The 17,306-nt window shown below is 40.0% G+C and overlaps 1 protein-coding gene across 3 annotated transcripts in view; it reads left to right on the top strand.

Moving 5' to 3' along the window:
- LOC101164593 (RNA binding protein, mRNA processing factor) overlaps positions 1-17,306 on the top strand; it is a 51,944-nt gene that overhangs the window by 16,545 nt on the left and 18,093 nt on the right. For 2 of the 3 annotated variants that reach the window (XM_078936192.1, XM_078936191.1), the window contains exons 2-6: positions 1,911-1,988; positions 3,543-3,581; positions 7,799-7,861; positions 13,272-13,422; positions 16,841-16,968. In XM_078936192.1, coding sequence (XP_078792318.1) covers positions 1,911-1,988; positions 3,543-3,581; positions 7,799-7,861; positions 13,272-13,422; positions 16,841-16,968 — 459 coding nt within the window. Of the gene's footprint in view, positions 1-1,910; positions 1,989-3,542; positions 3,582-7,798; positions 7,862-13,271; positions 13,423-13,971; positions 16,969-17,306 lie in introns of those variants that run through there. The other variant, XM_011487332.4, reaches the window with a different exon arrangement.

The following is a 17,306-nucleotide window of genomic DNA, read 5'->3' as shown; positions in this document are numbered from 1 at the left end:
TATAGTTCCACTAAACTTGTTGCTAATGTGCTAACAGGTAGAGCTCAGCAGGGCTACTGCACATCAAAAGGCTACTCCCTAGTTTTTGTTTTTCTTTACAAAATAGAAAAATGTTTAGGTTTATATAAAACCACCTCTAGTACAGATATAATTGATGCCAAATCAAGAAATGGGGGTAAAAAAAATTTAGGACACAGCAATGTTGGTTCAGTCAGGTTTTACCCAGTGAAATTCCTAAGTGTGTCTGCTGAGAAAATGTAACACTGCTAGTGTTTATTTGGCAAATTGTATATGCCTCCAGTTACTTTCATTTTTAATAAAGTTTCAAAGAGTTGACCCATGTTGCCATAGCAACACTGTTCGACCAATGAAACCTATTTAGCTTCTGTTGTTAAACACAAACTATTAATGTCCTTGTTAGCCGTGTTGCTAAGAGTTGAAGATGAATGTGTCTCTGTGTTCTGAAGCAAACATGCTGTCCTTGTTCCAGCCATTTGTCAATGTCAATAAAGCCTCGTTACTGTATAAACAGCATTGATACTGTATAACAGAGAACACAATCTTGTACAATATAACTTCATTGTCTTAGTTTTTTAAGGAACTTAAAATATTTTAAATTAGTATTTCATTTGCAATAAATGTGTATGAGCTAACCAACTGCCTAACCTTTTTATTATTTTTGAGCAATATTTAGAAAGGTGAAAAACACTGTAACCATAAATGCAGGTTAATGATTAAAAATGAGCCTTAAATCTCCAAAACAGAATAAGCTTTAAAACTTTCAAACTTGAGCGTAGTATTTATTTGAAAATTTTGCATGCTTTATTTTATGTATTTATTTTTACGGCACACTGTGTTTTTTCGTCCTTATTGGCTCTAGACCATCGTCCATCTCCTCCATGTGGTGTCTCTTCTAAACAATGCATTCCGTTTTCCAAATATACATAAATCTTGCTGCAATCAGATCTTTGGTTTCATTCTAAAATACTGGACAGATTTTTCTACGAATATTTGAACTTTGAGAGTTTTAACGAGGAGGATCTGGAGGGAAGGAATATCCAGAGCCTGTTTAGTTTAGCAACTTGCTATTGTTCTTATTTTATGACTGATTCTGTGTTTTGTACAATTGTTGGTGTGAAGCCTGTTTAGACAACTGTGCTGTGATGTTGGGCTGTATAGATAAAATTAAGTTTAATGGAAACAAGAGAAAAGTGGGAAAATGTTTGTAGTGAGGAGTTTCACAGCCTTAAAACATCTTTAGTAATTGTCAAAAATAAAGATGACTATTTTGTCAATTTTGTCTCTTATTTTTGGACCATAACCCCTACGATGTCTTGTAGCCTTTGTGGTATGACACGTTCCAGTTGGTGCCGGTTAACGTTGAAGATCCAGAGCATTTTATGTAAAAAAATTCTCCTTTTTTATTTATTAAAGCCCTGAATTTACTTTACCTGCAGCGACCGTTGCATTTTAATTTTCTACTTCATCAGCACTTTTAGTCTTACAATATCCCCATTTCTTTTAGCCTGTAGCCCATTTTTCATCATCGTGGGACCACAACAGCTACATTTCAACTGTTGCTAACACTGAGCATTACCTGTAGTTCCCTGCATCCCAACCAAAGCCTTGAGTTGAAAAGTTCTGACATGGAATAGATGGAATAACTCCTTGTGGGTTATCATGAGCAACAGGTTCTAGAAGGCAAAGCTATGTCCAGGAATGGAAAATGTTCTGTTCACTAATCTGACAAATATATCTGTGTTTAAAAAGCCAGCCTAGGAAGCTATTTAACCTACATTCATCCTACTTTTCTCATAACTTCCATTTGCTACTGTCAAATAAGCAATGGATCTATTTATAACAGATGGAGGCTCATGAAAAATGCATGATCATTCTCTTGTCCTCCTCAGGTCCGAACACTATTTGTCAGTGGACTACCGCTGGATATTAAACCACGGGAGCTGTATCTCCTCTTCAGACCATTTAAGGTATGTTTGGATGTTTTAAACTGATGGGCCGCAGCTATTCTTAGCAGTTTCCTCTCCGGCACTCAACGAGACCTCCATTAAAGGTGATGAAATAAACGGCAATGGAAACTCTCCCGCGAGGTCCCAGTGTCTCTGCTCCTAAAGCCGAGGTTCAATCAGGGCTGGATCTACAGGAAGCTTGGAGTGCGTGTGTCTCATGGAAAAAAAACAAATGGCTCGATGCCTGCGATACAATAACAAAGGCCTCTGCTTCACCTCAGAAGCACCTCGCGGTTTCAGGCACAGAGAGCTTCAAGTTTCACTGCATTGCATGCTTTCTTGCTATCTCGCCCTGATGGTTCAAGAGAATAATATGTTATATGGATGAAAATAGTCGGTCAATACTGCGCTTCTAGTATGTGCTCTGACCAATGATCAGTCTTAACCCTTTGATACCGGAGCTTTAGCTTTGGTATTGAAGTCCTATGAACTATCGTATCATAATTCCAACATATTCTAAAGGTGAGAAAAGCAGCTTTGCGATGATATGCAACATTTTACAGTACGTTTTTACCCAATCAGCGTAAATCAGCAGATTGGGCTGAGAAAAAAGTGCAAGTATGCAACACTAGTGTCAGAATCCGTTGAATGTCATTATTTACGTAAACCGTTGAAGGAGTTACGGTAGTTCAAAGAGCATGTGTTAGTTTTCTGTTGCCCGTTGTTCCAGTGTTGACATTTCTGAGACTTCTGTAACGTTATTTAGGGCTTTACGTGCGTTATACAACACAATATCAATAAAGGTTTTCTCAGCGTCAGAGTCCGTTGGAATTATGTTAATTGTGTAACGATCAAAGGTTTGCGATAGTTCAAAGAGCGTGTTATTCTGCTGTTGCCAGCAACGTTGTCTGTGTTGAAGGGTTTTTATACTCACCCTCCATGTTCAAAAACATGCTGAATTCGGGTACTTGATCGCGCTTTTAGCACACAGTGTTTACATTGGACTGTGTCTTCCTCCAGGCTTTTTCTTTAACAGCTCTATTTCGATATACGAAAGACGTGGTGTGATATAAATCCTGCTGGGCATACACCGCCATTATTAGTTTCCACGACATTATCACGTTTCAAGCTGTTGGCACTTCCGTGATTTGAAAAGGACTCCACCCATATGTCACTACCCAATCCGAGTGCCCAACTGGCCAAATTGACTGGTCTTACTTTCAACATGTATTCAGTGGTCTGTGTTTTGTACGTAGAGCCCAAAAAAGGCATCAGAAACTTGCCCAGCTATGCGCGAATACCAGAGTTTTGAAAGCGGAAGCCCGAAACACACATATACCTGTGTTTACATAGACTTTTCAATGGAAGTGGTCACTTGAGCGCACTTTGTCGAGACCGTTGTGAGCATATCATAGTATGTCAGCTAAGAAAATCTTTATCCTAGCTTTTGGCTTTCCCTAACCAGATTTCGTTATCCATAATGTTCAGATTTACTGCAAACACAACCAGCATGCTCTTTTTTTCACATAATAGTGGATTATGTTAAGTGATGAAATCATTTTTTCTTCATTTCAGGGCTATGAAGGCTCCTTGATTAAACTCACCTCTAAACAGGTATGTTCAGAGTATTATTCAAATTGAAATAACCCAATTATTGATGCCATACCGCTGTTGTATTGTCATTAAACAACTCGTTTTGTATTCCCCTCGTTGGAAATTTCTGCTTGTTCGCTACAAGGAATCAGCTTTTTCTTCCTTTACAAGGGAGAAAATAAAAAATAAAGAAAGAAGGGAAACCATACTGCATCGATGTTGCCTTTGGCAGAGGCAAAGACTGCTTTTAGAGACAGTCAGTCAGTCAGGTCTGCAGGGACGCGTGAGGATGCGAGTGAAGAAGAATTTCAAGGTGTCAAAGCGACAGTTTTGACAAAAGCAAGTACTGATGGTGGAGTTTTGCCTCCAGGGGCGCAGGACTGAAAATGAGCTCAGCTGGCAGGCGTCCACATCCAGAGTTAAGCAATTTAGCGTCATGTCAGTGTTCTTATTACCACATCACGCCGGTTCCCATGCAGACGTGACATGCTCATTAGCCAGGTTTAGGGTGATTTAGATCAAATGTGCTGAGTGTAATACCTTTGAGACCAAAAAAAAAGCTGAAGGATTACATTTTTGTCTATTGTTGCATCAACACTAATAGTAAGGGATCTGAAGAACAAGACGATGCTCTGTTGTGGTTACGGCTTACCACCAACAAGATAATTAGCAACTTTTCTTTAGTGCTTGTCGAGGCTTAAGTGCTGCGTTGTTGAACTGATGGTTTCAGACTATTTACAGGAGTTTTTCACTTTACATGTTGTTGTAATTAGTTGCTTTTTCCCACAATAATAGATTTTAAGACAACCAGAATAACAATCTTTAAACTATCGTAACTCATTGAGCATTTCTGCAATGAGCATAATTACACCAGATTTTTAACAAATCAGCTTTGCACAGATATGTAACATTCTACCATAATTACTGTAGTACCTAATTATTAAGGCGCAGGAGTACTTTACGTCGCCTTACTTTACGTAAGTCACAAAATGTACAGTACAGTACCATAAAGTTATTTACTGTACTAACATAGTTTACTACCGTAAATTGTTGCATAACTTTACATAGGGCACAATTTACAGTACAGTAAAGTACCACCATACTACCATACTTTACTACCCTAAATTGTTACATAACTGAGCAAAATTGCTTTTCCCAGCTTCAGAATCTGTTGAAATTACATCGATAGCGTAAGCGGATAGAGTAACGGTTGTTCAAAGAACGTCAACAGTAGAGCCCAACACAACAGCTTTTTTGTACAAAAATAGATTATCTTAAAGTATTTTTATCGATTCATATTTTTAAATGATGAAAAAAGTATTTGATAAATGGCCACTGGGTTTTGAGGTAATGGACACTTTTATGGGTTTGAAACCACCAGGTTAGGGTTCAAGCTCTTGCATTGTTTGGTTTGTTATCAGAACGATTTCTAGTTGAATCATAAAACTCTGACGGATTTAAGTAAAAGAAGACAGCTTGTTTGCAGAACAAGTTAACCAGAAGTTAACCTAGCTTGAGTGTTACTGCTACTTATTTAAAGTGCTTCAATCTGGAAGTCAAAAAGTTTTTCCATAGGCTTGTATTTTGGCTGTATCATAGTAGTATAAGAATAATATGAGTTTTAGTAAGTAAACTGTAGTTCAAGATAATAAAATATGTTGTTTCAACAGTTAAGGAAAGTTTCAAAGAGGTTTTTTTTTAACTAATAGTTTATTTTCTTTTTCATACAATGAAAAAGAGTTTAATAAATTCCCACTGGAGTTAACCTAGCTTGAGTTTTAATGTTACTTTTTAAAGTGCTTCAACCCGGAAGTCAAAAAAGTTTTCTTTAGGGTTTTGTTTGGGGTGTATCGTAGTAATGTAAGCTGTTTGTGTTAAAGACCATCTCAGTAACTGTTTATGGAACAAACCATTTTTAACCCTTGTGCTATCTTGTGGGGTCCAGATGACCCCACCCTGACGTTGACGTGTTCTCCCTACCATGACAAAGGTGAAGAGGATTTCATGTAATCCATGGACACCAGTGAAGATCACAAATCGTTCAAGGAAAAAGGTTTAACACACTGTCTAGTGGGTCTAGATCAGTGTTTTTCAACCAGTGTGCCGCGGCACACTAGTGTGCCGTGGGAGATGGCCAAGTGTGCCGTGGGAAATTGCCCTCATTAACTGATCTAAAAACATTTCCCATCTCCAGGATTTCAGCTCTGTGTTCATCCAAACAGGCCCTGATAAAACACTGAGGAGTTAGGAATATAAAAGATCGTAAAATACCTTTTCTTTGCGTTTATTTTATTTTATTAAAGACATTTTGATAAGAATGACGTACCGCGATTCAGCTGCACCTTCGGCTGTATTTTGGAAAAGTCCCGTGTTGGGGGGGTTAATCACATGTCATCGGTCTGACCAATCAGAAGTGCTTAAAGTCTTCACTTCCTTGTCCCGATTTAGCTCGTAAAGTCGCTCAGTTCTAACAGAAATACCAGCTAAAGCTCGTCTTTAGCGGTTTAGCTTTCCACAGAATCCGGTATCAGACCGTGGAACAAGTGAACAAAACAATGAAGCTCCGAAAACCGATCTTCGGCCGTTTTATGCACTACATTTCCCATGATGCATTGGGTTGTGAGAGTGACAGCGCAAAAGGAGATCTGTTGTTAAACGTCTTGAAACTAACGAACACACAAACTGTTTTTAAATCTTCTAACTTAACTTTTATTGCATCTTTTAGAAAAAAACAGCTGCAGTTTCCAGCTTTTTCTGTAACAATTATCTCAAAAATGCATGTGAGATTGTGGAGGGACTGTAGATCAATACAGACTATGAGTTTCTCCTTTTTTTAAAATTTTTGGATGCTGGTGTGCCGCGGGATTTTTTTTAAGGTTAAAGTGTGCCGTGGCTCAGAAAAGGTTGAAAAACACTGGTCTAGATGACCCAACTCCCAATGTTAACGTTGTGAGTGGGGTCATCTGAACCCCACAGTATAGCACAAGGATTAAAATGTTTTTCTACTCAAAAAAGCTGCGGCAAAACCAGTCCATGCTTTGCATTCTGATGGGCTGCTTTCAGCTGCAGCAGTTCCACAAGTGGAGCTAAGTTAGACAAATACAAGCTGAGCCCTTTTTGAGTGTTTGAATCCCTGGTAAGATCATGAGCAGTGACACTTCAACTGCCTGAGGGACTGTGGGTTACCTTCCCCTTATAAATGCCAAATATCAGCTGATGCACGAGTTCGGTCAGGAGTTCTGCGCTGCCCCGTATACACCCTAGCCATTGTTTTGTACCCCCCCCCCCCCCCACCACCACCACCACCACTTTCTTAGAGATCAGCGGCTGTGCAGACGTGAAACTTGATCTCCATATATAGCAATGCCGAGATCTAAGACTATTTCTATTTATATTCTTTTTCACTCAACCCTTCTCTCTCTCTTTTTTTTTTTAAATTTTGTTTTTGTTTCTTCCTCCACCCTCCTCCTCTTCTCCTCACTCAAAACTCCCATAACCCATGACTGTTTTTTTAGATCACAGACAGCAGTGTGACCCCGTGGGAGCGGCGTGCTCAGATATACCCCCCACCCCCCTCCTCGTCCCCCCACGCAAACGTGCACTACAAAACTGTGCTTCCTTTGTTCAGATCTGCAGTCAGAATGTAAAACAGATCCAACCCTTTTTTCTTTATCTGTTTTTTTGTTTTGTTTTTTGCCCCCACCATCACATATTGCAGGCAGCACCTCAAAAGTCACGTGACGTGAATTTCAATCAGGACCTGCTGATGTCGATGTTAACGTATTGCAGATTTGACCTGTTCTTCATCCTCACCTCCAACCTCTGGACCTCCCCCCCTCTCATTTGTGTCTCCTCTCGTCTTCTCCATCTATACTTTGTTCTCTTTTCCTCCCCTCTCTGCCCGTCCGGCTCTCACAATCCCATTCTCCCTTCCAATGCCCGTATTTGGGCAAAGGGGAGTCCGAACGATGATCTCTCTGCATAAAGTAAGCCATCAGTCTGCTTTTTTTTCTTTTTTCTCTTCTCTTCTCTTCCTATCTCCACTTCTGTCACCACAGTTTCATAAACAGGACAAGAAGGGTTGGAAAGGGGGGAGTATGAGAAGAAAATACAAAATGTATAAAAAAAAAATTAAAAAAAAGCCCAGCATGTTTTTGTCGCTCCGACAGAAATGCCGACTCAGTTTTCTGCCTTAAACCATGTTTCTCTGCTTTTGTTCTGTCTTCTTGTCTCCCCAGCCGGTGGGGTTTGTCAGCTTTGACAGCCGATCAGAGGCGGAGGCTGCCAAGAATGCCTTGAACGTAAGTGTCATGCCCTCCTCTGTGCTCCTCTGCAGCTGCACCAGCTCCTATCTGCTGAAGGCTTCTCAGCCGGAATGCATCCGACATCAGGGCAACGCAGACATTACATCGCAGTTTTCCCATCGTATGCCAGGAGATTTAAAAACTATGTTCCTGCTTTGAGTTGCCACGGCTTTTTTAATTTTATTTTATTTTATCTCTCGCTCGGGATCCTGCAAGGTCAGGAGAAAATTAGCTCCCCTTCCTTGCGTAAACAGAACATATTGATCTACGGTTTAATTTAAATCTGCGGCTCAGTTTAAAGCCTCGATGAGGCGGACTCCAATAAAAAAAAAAGGAGATTATCCAGCTTTGAGTGGGGAATGAACAGTAGCTCTTACACCTTCACTTTCCCATCAGATTCTGTTGTGCTCTTCATCATTTGTGGAGATCATCTGGTCCTCCATCCTAAAGTGGGTTGATAGCTGCAGAGCCCTTGAATTCTTTTAAACCTTTTTTTTTAGTTTCATACAAACAACGCCAAGAATCCAAAACAAAACCTATTAACCACTTAACAAACAAGAGGGCATTACACCTGATAAATAAAAATGGCATAAATTCATAAATATGTGTTAACAATAGACAGAAAAGGACAAAGACCGAAACGAAGGAAAAGAACTAACAAAAGGAGTTGGATCTTAGCCTTAGTATCAACTGCCTTCGTTGATGTCTGAAGGTGAAAAAAATGGTAAATAGTAAATTCCGTTTATGTGTATGGCACCTTTCTAGCTTCGAAGCCCCATTCACCCATACACACACACATTCACACACTGATGGCGGCTCCGCCGCCAAACACGGGCGCCAACCTATAACCACCAGAGGCAAAATAGCAACACAAATGATCCGCATGAAATTTGAAGATGGAAAACCACCAATCCGGAGAGTGAAAATGTTTGAGCTTTTTTTTCTTCAAATGCTGCAGGCAGCAGGTCGTAGCGTACACTTAAACACGTAAGGGTGAAGTAGGAGAGACGCAGATGCAGGTGGAACCCGTTAGTGCTGTTCAAGGAATAAATTTGCGCCTATTGCGTACTCATGCTAACAACCTGACTGCTGAGCTATGTACACACTGGGCATTTGATGCACATTCAAGAATGAGCTTATTGGAGGTTCTTGAATGCACATTTAGCTTACAGTGTTCACATTGCATAAGCAGGGAGGGGCTTCTGCTTTTTTGTTTTTGTTTTACTGTTTGCTAACACATGTCCACCACCTACAGTTGGAAGAGGCTTGGATGCGAAATGTCAAAGCAGTGCAAAGGCTTTTTCTTTCACAGCTCTACATTTGGTGTTATATCATTCTGGCAGGGCAACAAACCGCAATACTTAATTCCTCCTCCATGATCAATTTTTAAACAGGTGGCACTTCCGCGCATCAGAAAGGATGCCGACCATACGTCACTACCATATCAGAGTCCCTGATTGGTCAAAGTTCAACCTGATGCAATTTGCAATGCACATTGAATGGTTGCGCGTTTTGTTCGTAGAGCCCGAAAACAGTTGTAGAAACTTGCGTACCTTTCCGTGAATGTGAGAGCTTTGAACACAGAAGCCTGAAACCTGCATTTAAGCATGTTTACTTGCACTTTTCTTTAGTGGCCACTTGAACGCGCATTGCCGAGGTCAGTATGAACGTAGATTCAGAAATGAGGAAATTCAACAATCACAGTGTAGTTTTTGTGGATGTCCTACAGGCATTTGCTTACCACGTGTGTGTAAATCATTTGCTTGCACTCAGTAAGGAGCCTGTGTTCACACCTTACTAATGACTACAGTAGGACACCGTACAACAGCGTCACCCATGCGTGTCATTTCCATTATCTTTAAAAACACTTATCATGGGTACGACAATGAAACTAAAAGACACACCTGTGCTCACCTTAAGATTCAGCCCCCCTGTCTACGACCCTCCATGGGCCAGAACAACGCAAAAATCTGAAGCACCCGGATGGGTCAACTCCCTTATGGGTGCACGTGACCAAGGCATAAACAACATTTAATCCATTCAATCTCTCAGTAAAGACGTCTACCTCCAAGGGAGGCAGTCAATCTTTTCTTTTTTTTTTTACATATACTTGTTTTAGTTTATTTTCCCATTTTTCTATAATTGTTGATTGGATATTTTTCCATTCCCCTTTTAGCTGTCAAAATGTGCCAAAAAATATCCAAAAAATGTAGAAACTCACAAAAGAAATGGATGCAATTTTATTCAATTTTATTTATATAGCCCAATATTACAACAAAAGTCATCCCAATGGGCTTCAAACCGGTAGTTGTGTAATAAACATTAATCATAATTAAAACAAAGTTTGGCCTCTATTAGAAAAGGGGTTTGTGCAAATAATTCACCTCATATAAACCCCTTTTGTATTAGGGGAAGGATTATACAAAAACAGGGTTTATACAAATGCACCAAAGGTGTTTATTTGCATAAACCCCTTTTGTATTGACCCATCAAATACAAGAAGGGTTTATACAAAAACATACCACATGTGTCTAAAGATTTTTTACCGCCTCTTTTATCAGTAAAATCTGTCCAACACAAGAGACCATTAGCTCTTACGTTTGTCCAGCTACTGGAGAGGACACGTTTAAATCAATAAATGAAACAAAAAAATGAGATGTGTCAATAAGCAAGGGTGGAAGTTGAGAAGTTCTCCTGTGTGTGTTTTTTTTTGGGGTGGGGGGGTGGGCAGGAGGGGGTATGCATCCCTGGGGGGTGTCAGATGAAGATTTCTGTTGGCAAACCAGCAGAAGAGGAAAAGTGGCTTTGGTTTCAACTACTCTCTCAGTATGTCGTACCAAAAAAAGACAACAGAACTGCACTACAGTTTTCGCCGAGGCGATCCGCAACGAAGAGGCCAAGAAGCACTTGAGGGTAGATATTCTATACAGTTCAAACAGCAGGGGGCTCGGGCCTCATTATATCCACGTACTAGCTTACTACCTCTGCGAGGCAGAAGCTGTGAGCGCACCGAGCCACAGCAATCCCACTTAAATCTCCTCGCCTTTCATGAGAAGTCTTCCCCCCGCTTGGTTCAGCTCGGCCTTGCCTCAGCCCGCAGGAACGGCTCAACAAACCAACCCCCACCACTTCTTTTTTCTGCATTCTGCAAACAACATCCGACTTGTTTCCCCCCCCTGACTGATTTGACCTTTGTGCTGTTAAGGGTCTCTCCCAAACCACCAAATGACTCTTAAATTGAAGCCGTTTTTAGTTCTTGTTAATTATACGCCTTTTATTTTTTGCTCCAACTAAATGGAGCAAAAAATATTGCTTTGTTTTATAGATGTAAAATGTGTAATTTTTTGTTGTAAAAAAAAAAAGATGCATATAGTTTGCATTTCCCAATCATCTCCTCTAGGGCTGCACGAAATGAGGAAAACTCGCGATATTAGTGATCAATATTGCGATGACGATATAACTTGCGATAAATGAACTACTAACAAAAACAATAAAAACATTTCAATTTCACTGCAAAAGTTTAATTTAATAAGAGTCAAAATTCCTTAAATTATTCTCCAAATGACCTTCGTCTAATTAGGAGGGCAACATCTAACATAAGAAGCTCCATCTGATTGGTCAACAACATAAAGGACTCCATCTGATTGGTCAACAACATAAAGGACTCCATCTGGTTGGTCAACAACATGAAGGACTCCATCTGATTGGTCAAATGGAGAAAGCGATTTATTCAAATCATTAAATAGTTCAAGTTGCCATAAAATTGTTTTAGCACATTTAAGGTTTACCATTTTTGCCGACTTTTGCGATATGATTATTGCACAGCTTGAAATCGCGCTAGCGATAAATTTGCGAGTAATTGTGCAGGCCTAATCTCCACCCATAGTTTGACGTCCATCTGCGATGCGAGCCTTCCCCGTCGGCATCTGAAGAATTGGTCTAAATCAAAGATGCGTCGACGCAAAACGGGAGTTATTTTGGTTCGATTCACGTGCTTTTGTTGGAAATGTCATTGTGCTGCAGCCAGGTTTGTGTCGTCAGGTGACAAATCTTAATTCCCAACCAACACACACTGTAGGCTGCGATGGAACAGCAGCTAATTTTATCACGGGACCCCGAAAGATGAAAAGCATTCAAAGTGACAGCTCCCCGTGCAGCCACGTCCCCCCCCACCACCACCTCCTCTGGATATCTTAACAACAGAAGTGAAGACGTGGTGTCATTTAGTCCTCTGGATCGCTTCATCTAACAGAAGGCAGTAAATCTGTCACTTTCTGCCCATTAAATATCAAATCAACACATGACAGCTGAGCAGAATTAGCCACTCGGTCAGACTTTGGTCTGTAACTGAGCTCATTCAGAACATCTTTTGGGTTGAGAACCAATCTTAGCCCCATCAAAATGACCCAAAAAAAAACAATTTGGGAGAACCAATAAGCCGACATCATAATTAACTATTGAAAATAAATAAAAGCAAGCTTTAAATAGGAGGAAAAAAAGCACATCGATACATTGCTTTAAAATGTCATAAAAATTCACGACTCTTCTTAATACAGGAAAAGATAATATCTTAACCCTTTTTAAAATCCATTGGACATATAGACATAGCCATTTATACACAAACAAAACATATTTTAGAGTTATTGTTTTATTCAATCTATAAAATGTACAGAAATTATATTATTTTATACTTCTATATATTGACTTAATATACTTCTAAAATTGTTCCACTTAAGTTTGCTTTTTTTCAATTCTGCTGTTGACAGTAAAAATATTTAAACTGTGTTTCAAAATCTTTGAAACATCCTTGATTGTTTTGTTTTAGAGATAAAATTTTAATCCTGAACTTTTCATGGTTTTTTGATCAAACCGGTGGCTCTGTGTTTGTTCAATGTCCGCCCCAAAACCTAAAGGTTGTGGGTTCAAATCCCCGATCGACGCACATCAAAGTCTCTGAAAATGAGACCCAAGGCCTCCCTGATTTATGCTTAGCTTGAACCCTTTAGCACCAAAACTTTAGCTCCAGTGTTCACATCTTTTATTTTTTATTTTTATCTTTTTAATATCCATAACTCTTCTATTGTTTGTGCAACTGACTTGATTCCAGTGGATTAGAAAGCGGAGAAAAGGAACTTTTTTCCACTGAAATGCAAGATTTTACGTTAGAGAGGTGTTTACGCATGAAGAGTTATGTCAAAGAGCGTGTTATTATGGTGTTGCTGGTTTTAAAAGATTAATAAGACAAAAAACTGATATTGATTGTTAAATAATAACAAAATTGTCTATACTTAGAATTCTGTTCATATGTTAAATCACACGTTACTTTTTCAAGAAACCGGGACTCTGTGTTCCCTCAGACTTCCTTTTTTAACATTTTGTTCTTGCTAACCAGTCTTTCCGATTGCAGGGCGTCCGTTTTGATCCAGAGATTCCCCAAACCTTGCGGCTGGAGTTCGCCAAGGCCAACACCAAAATGGCCAAAAACAAGCTGGTTGGCACTCCCAACCCCCCTCCATCTCAGCAAAGCCCCGGGCCGCAGTTCATTAGCAGGGATCCATGTGAGTACTCCCCATCGTTCACCCGCCCGTCCGTTAGCCCGGATAACTTCGTCTATCTGTCTGTGCTGTTGTTTCCTTTGGCTGAAAAAGGTCGGACAGCTGTTTCCTTTGTATGGCAGTTATTTTTTTCTCCCCTCATAATTAGGACTCTACATAAGTATGAAGAATACCGTTTCTTTGTAGCAAGAGTTATTGTTTTCTGTGATGGAAATGTTTCATTCCATGCAAACCCACTTATTTTCATGAGATATTAATCAAACATTTATACACTGTTTGCTTGAAACAACCCAAACGCTGTTCTTTGAAAAGACTAGTTTGTTTCAGTAATTATTAACTGGTCTTGTTCAATACAATAAGTTCTACTCAAAACCCTGGGGGGTTTGTGAGTTTTGTCATTGCAGCTTTGTCTTTTTTTAAGGCTAGTTAAACATTTTCTTAGAGTTAAAGATTGTTTTTTTTTTTTTTTGCAAGACTCAGCCACTGATAGTTAAACATAGACCAGCTGTGGTTATACATTCTTCCTGAATGACCAAAATGTTCTTATCTCAGATCTTTTCTCTGCCAGAGAAGGGGGTGGTACTTGGTGCCTCAGAGGGAAATGGAAGGAAGCGGTTAATGAAACCCTGACGTAATCACCAGGAGAGAAATTTCTGTCATTTCCTGTTAAGACATGTTTAAATCAGAATCTTTCTGTTGTTTTTTTGTTGTTTTTGTCTGATCATGCTTGGATAAACAGTCACCGGGAGACATGGAGAGCACAGGAAATCCTACTTAAAAATCTACCACTTATCTGATGTTTTCTCCAATGAGTTGCCTCCGTGTCGTGATTTTCTGCGTTCTGACGTGTGCACTTGTCTTGTACCACTCAGCACCTCCTTCTTTACTCGAGCACTTTTTGTTGTCACCATCACTTTGCACTTATCGAGTAAATCAACATGTCTGAGGTGGTTTCCTCTGAAACGTATGGCCTTATGCGTGCAAACTGTTGGGCAATATCACACAAGCGCATTTGATCCGCATCAGAACTGAAGTTCTACGATGTTTCGCAGGTATGGAAACTCTGGTGAAGTTCTTAAACAAGGGGTTCCAATTCAAGGATTCAAGGGAGTTTTTATTGCCATCGTCAGTGAACAAAACAAACTAGGAATTTGCTGCGGTGCCAGTGTGCCACATACAACACTTACGAATAAAAAAGAACAACAGTAAGCAAAATAAATCACTTGCAATCCAATCACTTGCAAGTGAACTTTGGTGTGGTTCACTACAGTGTAACAGTCAACTAAAGAGCAGAAGTGAACTGAATAGTGAAATGCACATTTTCAGAAAAAACAAAGTCTTGCATTGCAAATAAGGAAAAATGCAAAAACTAGAGTATGTCCAATTAGTAAAGGTGGCGTCACAAAGTAAAGTTGCTTCTCAGTAAACAATCGGAGGACAGGCAGGATTAGCTTATTATCTTCTCTGTGCTTTTTTTTCCTTCCTGGTCAGAGCTTATCAAGACCTTCCCCACTTAAGCAGTTGTTGGAACTTAAGGACGTTTCCTGACAAGCAGACTATTATCCTAATTGAAAATACAGCTTTCAACTTCTTTTTTTTTTTTTTGGTAAACGTACTAGTTTTTTATTTTACTAAAGCCTCACCTTCCATTTCCACATCTGCCTCAAACCAGAATGGATTAAATGTTGCACTTTCTAAAAGACCACTAGAGGCTGGTTTCATATTGGCTACTAACTAAGACGTCTATCTTTACAGCAAAAGATAAACCTATTTATTTAAATTTAGATTTAGATAATTGATTTCAGAAATATTGAATTTTTTTTTTGTCTTTTCATGACAATTGCAGAGTTGAAACATTTTTTTAAACTAGTCATTTTGATTTAGAAAATAATTTGCCTCGATTTCTGCAACATGTCGTTTCTTTTTATTGGAATGTGGGTGGACCCATCGATGGAGTCCAACAAAAATTCCCACCCACTATATTTGTCATGTTGTTCGTTTGGGGCGGAGCAATGTTCCCATCCCAAGTGAGGCTTCATTTTTGTAATTCAGGATCCCATGTTTGACGTCAGCTTGTCTACCCAGTATTTCTATGTCAAACTTTCTGCTAGATGCCTCGACGCTCCAGTGGCTGAGCAACCGCCAACGTTTTTCTGGACTTCATTCGTTGCCACATCATGGAGAACATGGATGATGTTGAGCGAGTAGCTAGGCTTTACATGTTTGTAAGAGCTCTACAAGCCCGTCGCCGTGACTGGGTTCACCGGATCCTTCAGAGTCTCTCCTGGCGTGCTCTGGAGCTGCGCCTCGGTTACGGCCGTTTCAAATGTTACTTCCGTCTGTCCATTGGCCAGTTTGAGCCTCAACCCGAGAGAGGAACAATAAAAATAAAACTGGAGGTCCGACTGCCGGACAGGCATGAATTTCCTAAAGTCTTTTGAGGAAACATTTTTCTTAAATTAACCATTTGTGGTCATAAGCACAGTTTTTTTTGCTCAAATCTTCTTTAGCGCGAGCTACACCTAGTGGGCAAACTGAAACGCCCTCCAGGAGAGGTGGAACATAAAGATCTGCACATTTTTGTTGCAGCTTCTCCGTTTGAGAAACCATGTAACACTGTGTACAATTTCATTGGTTTATTATTTCACCAATAGATTTAACTGTATGTGAACCGTATCAGATTAAAATGAATATGTTCAAAACATATATTGATTATTTTTGGATTTCTATAAAAATATCTCTAAATGTGTAAACTGTGTAAATTAAATACTAAATTCAGTCAAATCGAAAGAGTGGATTGAAAGAATCAAAAAAACGTGGATCTAGTGAATCAAATCGAATCGATTCTAGAAATTATTGGTGATACCCAACCCTAGTTGGCGTCTGCATTGCCACAAAAGGCTACTAAATTGACTTAATTTGGTTGGAGCCGGAAGTAAGCCATGTTCTATGGGTGACACTCACTCACTCAGTCCAGTTCTCATATACAGTCAATGATCTTTAGCTAACCTAAACTATGTTAAGTCCAACAGGAAGTCTCTGACTTGAGATGTCATTTCTTTTTCTTTGTCCAAATGTAAGTGGCATTGAACTGACGTGATCTAAAGCTTTTGAAGCAGCTGTCACACAGTGATATGATGACGAGCTGAAGGCCAGACATATTAGCATATTTCAGTCTTTGATCTTCAGGGAAGACGATGACAAACGCGTCCTGCCGACGGAAACCTCTTCTCATCAAAATACCAAAACAACGACCGCTTTAAATAAAACCAAATAAGAGGAATCAACTTCAGATATTTAGAGCTCCCCACCACTGTGCACCTCCCCCTATCACTGCCACCTCCCCCTCGTCTCTGTCCACTCACCCCATCCACTTACCTCTCTCCTCACTTCACTCCTCCTCTTCTTCTTCTTTCCACAGATGAGCTCACAGTGCCTGCTCTATATCCCGGCAGCCCAGATGTGTGGGCATCATACCCGCTGTACCCGGCGGAGCTGTCGCCGGCCCTCCCACCCGCTTTCACCTACCCCTCCTCGCTCCACGCTCAGGTAACCTCCAAATCCCCCCACCCCCCACCCCCCATGTCCACTATTGCACAAGTTAAGCCTATAAATCACTTCCATGCACCTCAGTGCGCATCCATCACCCAGCCACTTTACCTTCTATGAATGTCACCGAAACACCAGAGATCTGTTTTCTGTTGTTCTGAAGGCGTAAAGAAGCTGTTAGGGTGGGGGTTTAGTTTGTTTCTCCTTAAGGTTAAAAGGATTTATTTTTACAACTTTCCCTACAGTTATAACGATAATTAATTCAGTGATATCGTACTAAAGAATGCAGCTCTTGCAAAAAAAAGGATTTCCAATGCTGGAAGGGTTTTCGTGCTGGT

This window comes from Oryzias latipes, chromosome 18 (assembly GCF_053564925.1).
Source record: "Oryzias latipes strain Hd-rR chromosome 18, Olatipes_Hd-rR_3.1".
NCBI classification, from domain to species: domain Eukaryota; kingdom Metazoa; phylum Chordata; class Actinopteri; order Beloniformes; family Adrianichthyidae; genus Oryzias; species Oryzias latipes.
Note: the sequence above shows the minus strand (reverse complement) of the source record. Positions and strands in the feature narration are given on the sequence as shown.